Source organism: Lonchura striata, chromosome 2 (genome assembly GCF_050655825.1).
Source record: "Lonchura striata isolate lonStrDom1 chromosome 2, ASM5065582v1, whole genome shotgun sequence".
In the NCBI taxonomy this organism is placed as follows: Eukaryota; Metazoa; Chordata; class Aves; order Passeriformes; family Estrildidae; genus Lonchura; species Lonchura striata.
The window spans coordinates 16,649,763-16,662,359 of record NC_140704.1 but is presented as its reverse complement, the minus strand read 5'-3'; the positions used below and the strand labels follow the sequence as shown (position 1 = coordinate 16,662,359).

Genomic DNA, 12,597 nt, shown 5'->3' with positions numbered 1-12,597 from the left:
CGCAGCGCTTTTGAATAAGGCCATTCATTTATTTAGACACCGAGCTAACTGCTAGTACTGTGCTGGTATTCACCCACATCTCTGGATACCATGGAAATAGTTGCTCCCTGGGTTCTAGGCATGCCTAAAATTTTAATGTAAATAGGAGTCATTAAAACTATTTTAAAAAAATGTGTCTACAGTGGTAATTTATGTGAATTGTGTGTGACTAGGTGCGGGTATGAGGGTGGCTGTGAGGAGGGGAGGCAGCAGCACAGCAGGCTGCCCGGTGGTAGATGTCCTGAAGATAGCTGAGGTCCGTAAAACGGGTAGAATATGGCACGTTTTGGAATTTTCACTTTCCTGTATCGCAGCAATACAGGCAGAGGGGAGCGAGGGGAGGACGAGGAAGGCGAGACAAAGAAACTACGTTTCCCGGCGTGCTCCCGCGGCCTCGGGGCGGTGCGGAGGAGGGAAGGGCAGGGAGCGCGGTGGAGACGTACATGGGCGCCTGAGGCCGGGCGGAGGTCGGGCCGGGCTGAGCGGGCGAGGCCGGTCCGAGGGGCTGGGCGGGCTGTCCCGGCCCCGCCGGAGCGCAGGGCGGGGGCCGGGAACGGGGCTGGGGCTGGGTTCGGCCCGGCTCCTCCCGGCACCGCTCCGTGCAGCTGGCTACGGCGGGGGCGCTGAGCCGAGCCGAGCTTGCCCCGCCGGACGCGGCCCGGCAGCCGAGCAGGAGGCGGTGAGCGGCCGGGGCCATGGCCGAGACCGGCTCTCTGCACGCCACCAGGTTCGAGGCGGCCGTGAAGGTGATCCAGAGCCTGCCCAAAAATGGTGAGTGCGGCGGGGGCTCCGGGGCAGCGGCGCCATCCGGGCCGGGCGGGCACCGGCGGCGGGCAGGGCCCGGCGGGGCGCGGCCGCGGCTGGAGAAGCGCTGGGAAGCTCGGCCTCAGGGCTGCTCCCCGCCGCGGGGCCCTCCGAGCCCTGCCAGCAGCCCCTCAGTCCGGCCCTGGACCAGGGCATCTGTCAGCTCCCCGCGGTTTCAGCCTCCCTGAAATCCTGAAGTTGCTTTAACAAAGCGGTTACTGTGAGTTCTCCTCTGCTGAAGGAGTTAAGGAAACGGAAAAGAAAAAAAAAAAACCGGGTTTTTGATAAGACTTCTGATGATTTTTAAAACATTTTTTTATTACGTACAGCATTCATTCTGGTAAAATCGGATGTTTTTGAGGTTCTGAGGTAAATGTCACTGTAAACTTCTAATGATTATAAGCCAACCTCAAGCTGCTTAATGGATTAGTTATGAGTCTTCCCTGGTAGCTGTTAGAGTTTCATATTTACATTTTTTACCTCTACAAAAGTGTGTTCCACAAAGAAAGAAGAGAAAACCAAATCGGGAGGTACGGTGAAACTGTTACTGAAAGTGTTGTCAAATACCTAAGGTAAACAAAAACACTGCAGAAGTCCGTGTTCTGGGATTAATTGTGTTGGTTTAGATTGGTTATTTTGAGTTCTGGAGACTCGGAGTAAGTTATCCTTTGTTAACAGTTAAGTGACTTGCAAGATACTTTGTTTACTGAGACTAAACCTGTCCCTTTAAATTGAGTGACAGGACATCGGCTTGATGTTACTTATTACCTGTTTTTGTTCTAATTGTGGAGTTTGACCTTAGCAGTAGGAAAGGTTATAGTCCTTTATACTCCATTTGAAACTTGCTGTTTGTACAGTAAATATTTTCATTGGTGCTGGTTCTCAGTAGATAAGATGAAGATGTTCTCTGTTGGCTTATATTGTACTGCTGTAACAGGCTGCAGGCTGTTTTCTCGCAGAACCATTAGGCTTGTAAAATATTCAGTAATATTCTTGATGACAATTTAACTGTATTTTTAAATGTTTTCACTAGGTTCATTCCAGCCAACAAATGAAATGATGCTCAAGTTCTATAGCTTTTATAAGCAAGCAACCCAAGGACCCTGTAACATTCCACGACCTGGATTTTGGGATCCAATTGGTAGATACAAATGGTAACTTTTCATGAGTTGTTGTTTTGCGGATTTTTTTTTAATGCTTGGAGTGGAAATGTTTAGAAGAGTAGCATGTGGAGAAAGAAACTGTCTAAAATCTTTCTTTTTTAAATAAGAAGAACATTCATGACCTTTGATGCTTGAATTAGTTTTCTGTTACATTCTGACTTTCTAACTCAGATAACTGATCAATTCTCAGAGTTGCAGATGGAAATGTTCCCTTGGATTATGCAGGTGGGCAAGTTTTTCTTGGGCAGCCACCATCATGGTTCCTCTGCAGTGTTTATCCCATGTCGTAAAATGAATTCTTAGGTGCTCTGAAGAATGAATGATGTGGAGGAGTGTCTGGAGCTCTTCCTTCTTGAGTTTTTGTGCCTGAAGTAAATAAGAGCTCACTGGCAACCACTAATACAGCTTTGAGCTCTTGGTGGGGTGGTTGGGTGGATGTCTTTCTGGTTTGTCTGCTCAGTGGCAGGTCTTCCCACTATCTGTGTTTGCCCTGGCCTGGGAAGACTTCTGATTCACCAAATTCCGAAGTTGTCTTTGAAAAGCCAGTGTGAATGTCTTGCTTATAATTTAATGATGATTTGTCCTGAAGAACAAATATTATTGCTGTCTTTGTGGTCATGGTGGTCTTGGGAATCTGTGAAAGGATTCCTAGGATTTCTTCCTTCCATCCTTCTCAGCCTCTCCAAGCCAGAGTGCAGGGGATAGACTAGGGCTGGGAGCTTTCATCCACCAAGTTGATTGTAGCTGGAATGTGAGCCACCAACCTTGGTGGTTTTCTGTGAGTGGGACAAATACTCTGGAATGTCAGATAATGTGCAGGACTGAAGAACTGTTTTATTGCAGTCTGTGTTCTGACAGATACCTTGTGCAATACTGATAAATTTGGTTAGAGTTTTCTGTCTTGCAGAGTTGGAGAGGGGAAGATTTTGTTTAGGTCATAAGTAGCTGCTGTGGTAACTATTTGCCTGCTAGACTTGATGTGTCTTTCCCCCATTGCTAAATTCAAAAAGGACAGATTTTTCTTCTAGCTTATTCTACCTCAGTGACAACTGTTTGTAAGTGCTGGCTGAAGTGTCTGGGCCTGTTTGTTTTGTACAGCAGAGGATCTTAAACTCAACTTAGTCAAAAGGGTAATGTGTGTGTCTTTTATCTGGACTTATTTACAACTTACTGGGTACTTAATCGTAGGTAGTCAGTGAGGAACTCTTCAGTCCCCAGTCTGTTCAGTTTGTTGCTTCTTCTTCCACTGTGTGATTATCCTAGCAAATTATATATTTGTACATAAAAAATAACGTGAATCATTTCTGCATTTTACTTGTATCAGAGAAACTTTGGGCATTACATAACTGACCTACTTAAGGCCAAGCTGAAAAAAATCTGAAGATATTGAAGTTTTATGCAACTTTCTTTCCTAGGGATGCTTGGAGTGCCTTGGGAAACATGTCCAAAGAAGAAGCCATGATAGCCTATGTTGATGAAATGAAAAAGGTATGCTTACTAATGAAGGGATTTTCTAGAAAAAATGTTCCAGAAATAGAGGAAGGGGGGTCTTGCTGACTACTCTTGCCAAAGCTCCAAATTAGTTATCCCCTATGTGAACTGTTACATTTCAGTACTATGCTGTTTGGCCTGTAGGAAGAAGAAAATTACAAAGTTCCTTCAAAACACAGAATTTGTATTGTTTTCAGAGAAACGTGAGAGTTCTAGCTGATAGGAAGCTTAAATGACAGAGCTAAAGAAAGTGAAATACTGGAATAATGGTAAAGGGGGCATTACGGAAAAAAAACTGTAACACACACTGCCTCAGTTCTTAGAGCTAAGAGAGGTAAGTGATCCTTATTCTGGAAAAGAGACTAAAACAACTTTCCAGAAAGGCTTTAGGAGAAAAGGTCTTACTCTCATGATTGGAGACATGAATATAATCCAGTATGTAAACTTAACAATTTTCTATTTTTCAGGAAGAACTCAGTAATCTGAATTTTCTGTACTTGTTACAAAAACACTCCATGAATATTATAGTTGCTGTGAAACTATTAGCATTGAGTAATGTGCTCTGTTTTCAAACAGATGTGTAACTTGTAAGCAGTCACAGTGACCATATTAAGCAGGGAATTGAAGCATTAACTAAAGTAAACAGAGTTAATTTTCATGTCCTTTCTTAACTAACTGTTTTCACTGCAGTCTTCTCACTGAAAGTTTTTGAGACTACTTCTCCAGTTTAAAGATTATTTCCTGTCAATCTGAATAAAAGTATAATTGTAATCTATTATTTTAATGAGGTTTGAGTCAAAGAAAAAAGTTCTACTCCAAATACACTTGCTTTTTTTCCAAGGCCACTATCTTGATATCAAACTCTGAATTTGTTTAATAGGTGATACAACAAAAATTTTTTCTAGACAAGGAGCTGCAGTCTGGTTTACTGTTCATTTTCCTGTCTGTAGTTCTGGTAATTCAGGTTCCTGCTGCTATTACTGTATCTGCTCTAAACTGGAAAATAAGCAGCCCCAGAAAACACAAATTTGTTTGATTAAAAATCCCACTAAATTTTAACAATTCCTTTGAATGTGTGCCACAAAGTTTAGTGCTTCATTTCAAATCTTGAATTCAATATGTGTTGATATTTCAGTAGATTACCTTATGGGTTTTTTTCAGTGCAGTAAGTGGTTTGGTCAGGACACTAAAACCAAGTGAAACTGTAATGTTTGTTCTAAAAAAACTCTAGTAAGCCTCCTGTGAGGAAGTCTGCTTCCTTGACCCTAATGAGACACAAATATTCTGCTTCTGTGCAGATTATGTCTAGGGATTGGAGAGCAGATGACTTCCTGGCTTGCTCAGCTTTGAAACTGGGGAATCTGTTTACCCTGCTTTGGTGCTTTTTCAGCTCTCACACTTGGAATACTGGCTTCAGCTTTTCCATCCCAATTGATTCTACTTGCAATGTCAATGGCAGTGCATTTCAGATGGATCCACTGGGCTGTTCTATCAGCATATACTGCATTAATCCTCATGGACTTGCTGTGGGCAGTCTAATGTTGCTGTGTGGGTGTCCATGTCTGAGGGGGCAAAAACCCACTTGAATGCTGATATCCCAATGTTTAAGGGTGTATAAGACTGCCATATTCCCCCAGCCCTGGGGCATTCCCTGGCATTGGCACATTGTCTTTGGGCTACACATGCATCAGATGACCCTGTCACAAAATTCCAAATTTGTTTTAGGTTTTTTTCACTCCTTAGTGTGGCAACCTTGAAAATTGCAGTTGAAGAATGTGTCTGGGTGAGGTTTTGATATGCTGGTGAGAGATGATAAAATGTATTATTTTTAGTTAAAATAAGCAAAATGCACCTGTGCTCAGATTCAAGGTTAGTTTCATGTAGTGTTTCTGAAACTATTTCGTGATGTTGTTTAAACTAATTTGTTTAAATTTCAGATATATTGTTTTGTTACATATTACAAATAAGTGATAGCATGAAGTGTTAACACTATGTGGTGTTTCTAATTTAAAACATGACTATATATGAATTGTGTGACATCCAAGGAAAACAGTAAATCAGCATACATAATAACTTATTTTTCATTTTGAAATTTTGAGATAGCTTATTAAGCCTCATGGCTATAATAAGCAAGCAGTTACTTTTACTGGTGAATGTACTTTCTCTTTCTGTGCTCATCTAAAAGTTAGCAGTTGAAAAAAATTCTAAGAATAGCTTTAAGTAGCACAGACTATATTAAGGTCCATTTAGAATACATGAAGAGCAGTAATGTGAAGACATCACAGAAATTCATGTATGAAACAGTTTATAAAGCTGGCTATAGTAATTAATACATAACAAATGCAAGCCTTATTCTAGAAGAGGCTTCTTGTTTCTCTCAACGTTATTGAAATGAAAAAATCAGCAGTCACAAAACCGTTCAATCTCTGTTTCATATCCAGCTTTGTGTATCTGAGTATTTCTCCCTAACAGACAGAATGAATTATGTACGCTGAACAGATCAGAGAAGTGGCAGTGAAACTGCAGGTCGATAGAATTGTTGTCTTTTGGTATCCTTGACTGGTTTGCACGTGCTGGCTTGCTAGGTGTTAGCCAGACTGGAGCTCCTGCTCTGTGCAGTAATGCTGCATGCTCCTGCTGCATGCTGGCATGCTTGGTGCCTTTGAGCAGCATCTTCTGTGGCAGCATGCACCTTCATCTGTTGCTTCCTTGGTGCCCCTCGGGAGGAGGAGGTGCTCTGTAGCTGTTTGTTTGCTTCAGCCTGTGTTTTTACCTACAGCTATTGCCACTTTCAAAATATGGTAACTAAAACAGTAGAGGATGAAAGAGGAACAAAGCTACTGGCAAAAAGCTTGTTTGAAAGGACTTAAACTGGAATGGGACAATATCATGTGCTTTAAAAATAGTATCCATTGAAACTCTTCTGCTTATTTTAGACTTAAGATTTTGCATTCCTATCATATGATCAAACATTGTTTTTGTAACTTAAAATTAAGAAATGCTCCAAATTACTTCAAGAGCAGAACTTCGTTCTAGTTCGCTCTTCTTCTAAGTGGGTCTTTGTGCTGTCTCTCTTTTGCTGTATTGTGTTTTTTATTTGGGCTTAGAAGAACCTTGTAGAGCACTTCCGATCTGCTCCTTACATTCTATTGAAGGTGGCAGGGTTTGACAGTACGGAGTCCTCTAAGACGAAAAAAATATTTCCATTTTATTGTCTCTGTGGAAATAATGATATTGACTAACAGCAGTCTGTTGAACTTTGAGATGGTTTTGTTCAAAATTGCAGAAATAATGGATTCCAAGGTCTACTAATAAATACTGTGTCAAGGCTGTGTCTTAGCATTGGCAAACACATTAGCTCTCTTATCTTGTCTTCACCTGAAAAAAATTAATATAAGATTTTTATTCAATAACTTAGTTTTATGTTGTTTCCCTGTAATTTAAAAAAGTAAAAAACCATCAGAATAACAAGTTTAGTGACTTAGTGAAATGTTACTGAGTTTGCAATAGCCAGCAGTTTCTAAAATCAGTTGAAATGAATGAATGATTGAAATGCTGTTTCATAAGATGCTTCATGTCTTGAACTTGTGCAGATTCTCGAGAGTATGCCAATGACGGACAAAGTTGAAGAGTTGCTACAAGTAATAGGCCCATTCTATGAAATAGTAGAAGATAAAAAGAACAGAGGATCTGACCTAACATCAGGTTCGGACAAATAACTTTCTTTGTACTACTAATAATCATTACTCAGTGGTTTTGGGGGCTTGTTTTCTGTAAATGATTTAAAAGCTAAATGTTTCATCTCTTTGTTCATTCTCTTTACTATATGGCAGTTCGAATGGAGAAAGTCTCTAAGTATTTGGAAGGTAGGAATAATAAATTATGTGTAAATCCATCATTTCCATTGTTTTGGTGCTGTAGGAACTTCCTGCTAACACTTGTGACTTCTGGGCTTGCCACTTCATTAGGCTGGGTTTTTTATTTATTTCACTTTTAATGTGATTAGGTCCAGGAAGCTGCATGTTTAGTCCTTGTTGATGGGCTTTTTGAGCTGCTGAAGGAAGCCTGAAGAAAGGAGAGTATTTAAAAGAAAACTACTCTCCCAACCATATCTACTTTGTGCCTTTCCATTAAGAAAATGAACAACTAATGTATATTGATATGTTTTGATGTAGATGTGGATTGTCAAAATGAATACAATTCTGGTAATCCAGCTCTGTCATCCAATCTAAAATTAAAAAAAAAAAGTCAAACCTCATGCTTTTTAAATCATGGCTTCTCAAATTTTCTGAGGCTCAAGTTCATGAAGGGAATATTTAAACATTTTAAATTACTGACAGGTGGCAAACCTAGTGGTATCACAGCTGCATAAAAATAAGTGTGTTGATTTTTATTTAGCAATCCCATTGTGAGAATGTTTTGATCATACCAATTATGTTACAGGTAATCTGTTCATAAGGCTGTTTCATAAGTCTTACAGTTGTTTAAATCTGGCTTAAAGTGACATTTAAAAGCTAAAATGCAGCAGAGAAAAACTTGAAACTGTTTTTAAAAATGAAATCCATTGCACAAATAAATTGGTTAATGTCTTTAAGTAGCATGAGTCAAGGTTAAATTATCTTTTGTATGTGGCTTTTTTTTAACACTACCTTAAAGGAATGTGGTTTTATTATCAAGCCTCAGAGAAACAGAAATAATTTTTCATTGTTTTGGGGAAAAGTAGTGGTAGAAGTTTTTACATGGCCATTTGAAAGTGGGTGTGACTTTTTTCTCAACTGAAGTTGTGTGTGGGATGCAATAGGTTTGCCTGACAGCTGGATTGATGGGGTGGGTAAGAGTATCAGTAGATTCAGGTCAGTGATCTGTGTAATAAGGATTTACTTGGACTTGGTGTCTGTGGCACAGTGCCAGAAGCCACTTCTTTAAAAAAATGACTTGTGTAGATACATAGAGAATCGTGGAAGTTAAACTGTACCTGTTTTCATAACAAATCTAGCATAGTTATTTTTTTAAGAGGCAGTTTAAGTATAAGGCAGTGTAAGTTAAACAGAACAGCAGATTTCAGCTTCACCTTGTTCTGTCATGGTTGCAACAATTCTGGTGATATGTCATCATTCATACCACTTACAGGCGTAACATCTGATTATGCTGTAATAAATTAGGACAGGTTTTCACAAAGTCCCTTGTATGTTACAACTTTACCATTGCCCTTAAGGTTTTGAAGCCCTTTCTTTGGTGCTCTTACCAGTTCCCTGATTAAAAGCGAAGCTGGAAATAATTATTGTTGTTTACAGTACAGATATCAAAACATTTTGCAGAAGTCTAGAAGCATGATTACCTTCAGATCTTCAGTCTTTCAGATGCCCACTAAAGAATATAACTGATGGGCCTAAAGTCTGTCTGAGATGATGTAGACACTGGTGACCATACTGTTAAAAATTGACACACGGTTATATTTTGGTTGTGTGAGTTTATCCAGTATTGTTTCTTTCCTCACCCCCAAACCCCTACAGTCTGTAAGTTCTGTTGTAGAAGGTATGTTTTCCAGGGGCAGGCAATTTGTATGTTCTGAAAACCTGGATGCTTCTCTTGACTACCTTGCTTCATATTGTACCCCCATTTTCTGGTCCATTCTGTTTTGAGTTTGCCTTCCATTCTTCCATCAAACTTTAATCTGTATGCAGATCATTATCTAATTGCTTAGGAATTGTATGCCACTGCCCCAAAATCAACAGTTTCTTGAATCAGTGGAAGAGAATTGTCTGTAAACTCAGTGTACATCAGTTATGGCTTGTGTATTGTCTCTAGCAGATTTGCCTCAACAAAAAAAAGTGTAATTGCATGTCTAGTCTTTGTGGTTTATTTGAAAATGTTGAATACAAACCATTGAAATATTGCCTTTCTGAATCAATAGAGTCTGTGGGTCCTTAATAAAGAATACAGAAGTCTGATATGCCATACAAGTCATTGAAATAAATGACTTGTAGCATCTACTAGGAAACAAGATGCATGGGTTACAAGTATCCAGACTTGAATGTGATGGTAAAGAAAGAAAAATAAAGACTAGACTGAGCAAATCTAAGAGTTATTTTGAAAGCACATAAACTGGGTGGCGTTTCAAAAGGTCACCCTGCAGCTGTGTAAGAAGCTTGACTTCTCTGGAAAGCTGTGTCAGTAGTGTCTGACAGGTATGAAGTGCTTCTTTACAGACAAAGTCATTGACAAATTATTTTTGGGTACGTGATATACTGGACATCAAAAAAGAAAGTGGGCTCTTAGCTGACATAGCACTGCAGAAGGGAAGAGGTAACTCTTGCAGCATAATAGAAAGACTCTTGTTTGTAGCTGCTGGAAGAGTAGAGGGACACATCAGGTGGATAGGTTCTTTAGAAGAGTAGCATTTTAACTTTTTTGAACTTGCTAATAAATGCACAAGAAATCTGATGTCTAAATCAGTGTTAAAAAGGCAAAGAAGCTTCACAACAGCATTGCTCAGTAAATGTGATTTTTTTAGAATGGGGCTTCAAGTTTTCTTGTTTTAAAACGGCTGAAGAAGCCAAAGATGGGCTAGGATTGGCACCTAGTGATCTGATATGGGGTGGAAGATACTGAGAGTTTCAGAACCAGTTCATTCTTCAGAATGCTTTCCTGACAATGTTTGTGGATTTTTTTTTTTCAGAATGAGAGTAAATCTAAAAGGGGGGCAAGGAAATCCCTATCTGACAGACTCCCACACTAAGTTAAGGAATCTGAGCAACTAAGCAAAATATCTGGAATTGTTTACAGGTTGTTCAGTAGAATTTTTCTGTATGATCTTTTTGCTTTGTGAAAGGGCATTTAATTTGTTCTAAAATCCTACCAAATAAGGATGATCCTTTGCCTGCATGCTGAGTAGTAGTGGTGTTAGTAAACCATTGTGAAAACCAAATGTTGCCTCCAGTAACAAAAAGTTACGTACTGCAGAGACTGTAGGTAGTTTCATCATTATACTCTTGTGCCATGGCTTCCTAAGGACCGTTTCTCTCTGAAAAGCTTTTCTCCCAGCTGTGTTGCAGTTGCACCAGATGAGGGTCTGCTGAAGCAAGGTGCTGTGTATGCTGCATATGCTGGTTTGGGGCAGTGCTGATGGCAGCACAGGCTGTTAAGGAGGAACCCATGCAGGGCACTTCTTGTGTGAATGGCAGAACTGGCCCAGCTCACAGGCAGACACAGCTGTTTAACAATTTGCCTGGGATCTTCTTGCACTCGATATGGGAGCTAAGTTTAGAATGCAATACTCACTGAGGTCTGTGTGCTTTTAGAGCAAATACGTGTAACCATTTGTATTTCAAAGGCAGTAGTTAGCACAGGATCAGCTTTGAAAAAAGTGAGCCTGTTCCTAATTACTATTTTTCAGTAAAATACAGTATCTTTTCCAACTCTTCTTTAGGTGTTTCTTCAGATGGAGTATAAGTAGTTTATCTGTTCAAATAGTTCTGTTTTCTCAAAGACCTTCTGAGGTTATTTTCAGTATCTTTGCTTTCTAGTGGGGCATTTGGTGGCTCTTTCTGCTCGTGTGTGAGCCTTTGCTCTGAAACACCCTCTGTTTCATAAGCTCACTTTTTCATGGCTCTTTGACTGCAAGGATACTTGCTTAACAGATTTCCTTCCCTTCCTTCCACCTTTCTTCACTAGGATTTTCACAGAACTCAGTGTTGATGAATCTTCTTAGTCATTCTTAAGAAGGGGAAAAGAGCTAAAATCTGTGTTGCTTTGAACAGCAGTGCTTTAGTAGGTTCTATTAGTGGCTGCACCACAATGAGGAGTTGCACTGAGGCAGGAGGAGCTGCTGGGTTTGTGGGTGAGTGAGGTTTTTAAAATCCCATACTTCAAACTTTTCTCCCCTTATATTTTCCAGTTATAAATTAACAGGTATAATCAAGGTTACAAATGATATTCAGAAAGGCTAGCATGAAACTTACTATGCAAACACCTTTTGTCAAAATCTCAGTAGTTCAGCCTTCAGAAGTGTCTAGGACATTCTCTCCAGTATTTGCTGCAGGATGGGATTATTACAGAAGATTAAGGGCTGGGCCAGCAAGTGCCAGTCAGTGGAGAGTCTCAGTGAGATGTGGAATCAGTGACTCAACAAGACATGGCTTGTCCTGTTGCAATCTATATCTGCTTCACACTTTACACACCAAATCTCAGCCTCCTCTATGAACTCAACTTCAAGCTGATGGCTTTATGTCAGTGCTGTCTAACAGTGCTGGAAACAGGGCAGAGCATCAGTGCAGCTCTAAGCCTGAGTATTAAACTGCTCCCCTCTCCATACAGAGTGATCAGAAAATGAGCAGCAAAGTATCCAAATGGGAAAATGTAAGATTAAAAATTATTTCTTTGTAAGTGGAGGGAGCTATGAGACATTTTCTTCCATGGAAAGAAAAGCCTGTCTGTATTGTGATTTATGCTGTGTTGAGTCAACAGTAACAGTTTTGGTGCATAATTGGTTGTTGAACTTGGATTTTTTTCTTCCAGCCAGACAAGATTTCCCTACAAAAGGGAAAGTAATTGCAAAAGCTCTTCAGGTTTCATAATTTAGGAGATGTACCCGCTTGCCAGAAAATTCTGGCGTCTTATATTTTAGCTGTCTTATTGTAGTTAAGATCTTGTGATGAAAGAACTGGAATCTGTCTGTATTTCTCAGAGCTCTGTTCTGCAAAGAAAAGCTACAAAGAAGCAGTGGATGGAGGTGTGGGAGGCTGGGGAAGGACAAATACAAGTAGTCATATCTTGACTGCTGTCAGAAAAGTACCCAGTGGACACAGACTGGTGTGTTTCATGTTTAACTTTGTGTAGCAAAAAAAAAAAAAAAAAATAATAATTATAGCCTTTAAGATGCATGGAAAAGCCATTTGTTTTACCTCAGAGGCTGTGTTTGCTATGGGCTTTGTAAAAGGCAGTTCAGATGGTAGGCTTGGAGCAGACAACAGAATATGAAATTAATGTTATTTCCTTTTTGTTTGTTTTCTGGTACAGGGCAAAACAATTTTTGATTGCTACAATGTGCAACCTGGCTATGTGGCCTTGTGTTGTTTTCAAGCATAATTCTGTTTTCTTT

General features: G+C 39.9%; 1 protein-coding gene across 2 annotated transcripts in view; it reads left to right on the top strand.

Moving 5' to 3' along the window:
* The first annotated feature begins 454 nt into the window (after positions 1–454).
* ACBD5 (acyl-CoA binding domain containing 5) overlaps positions 455–12,597 on the top strand; it is a 29,971-nt gene continuing 17,828 nt past the window's right edge. Inside the window, exons 1-5 of one of the 2 annotated variants that reach the window (XM_021543044.4) lie at positions 559–810; positions 1,877–1,997; positions 3,422–3,494; positions 7,091–7,202; positions 7,331–7,363. In XM_021543044.4, coding sequence (XP_021398719.3) covers positions 735–810; positions 1,877–1,997; positions 3,422–3,494; positions 7,091–7,202; positions 7,331–7,363 — 415 coding nt within the window. In that variant the 5' untranslated portion in view covers positions 559–734. Of the gene's footprint in view, positions 811–1,876; positions 1,998–3,421; positions 3,495–7,090; positions 7,203–7,330; positions 7,364–12,597 lie in introns of both variants that reach the window. The other variant, XM_021543046.4, reaches the window with a different exon arrangement.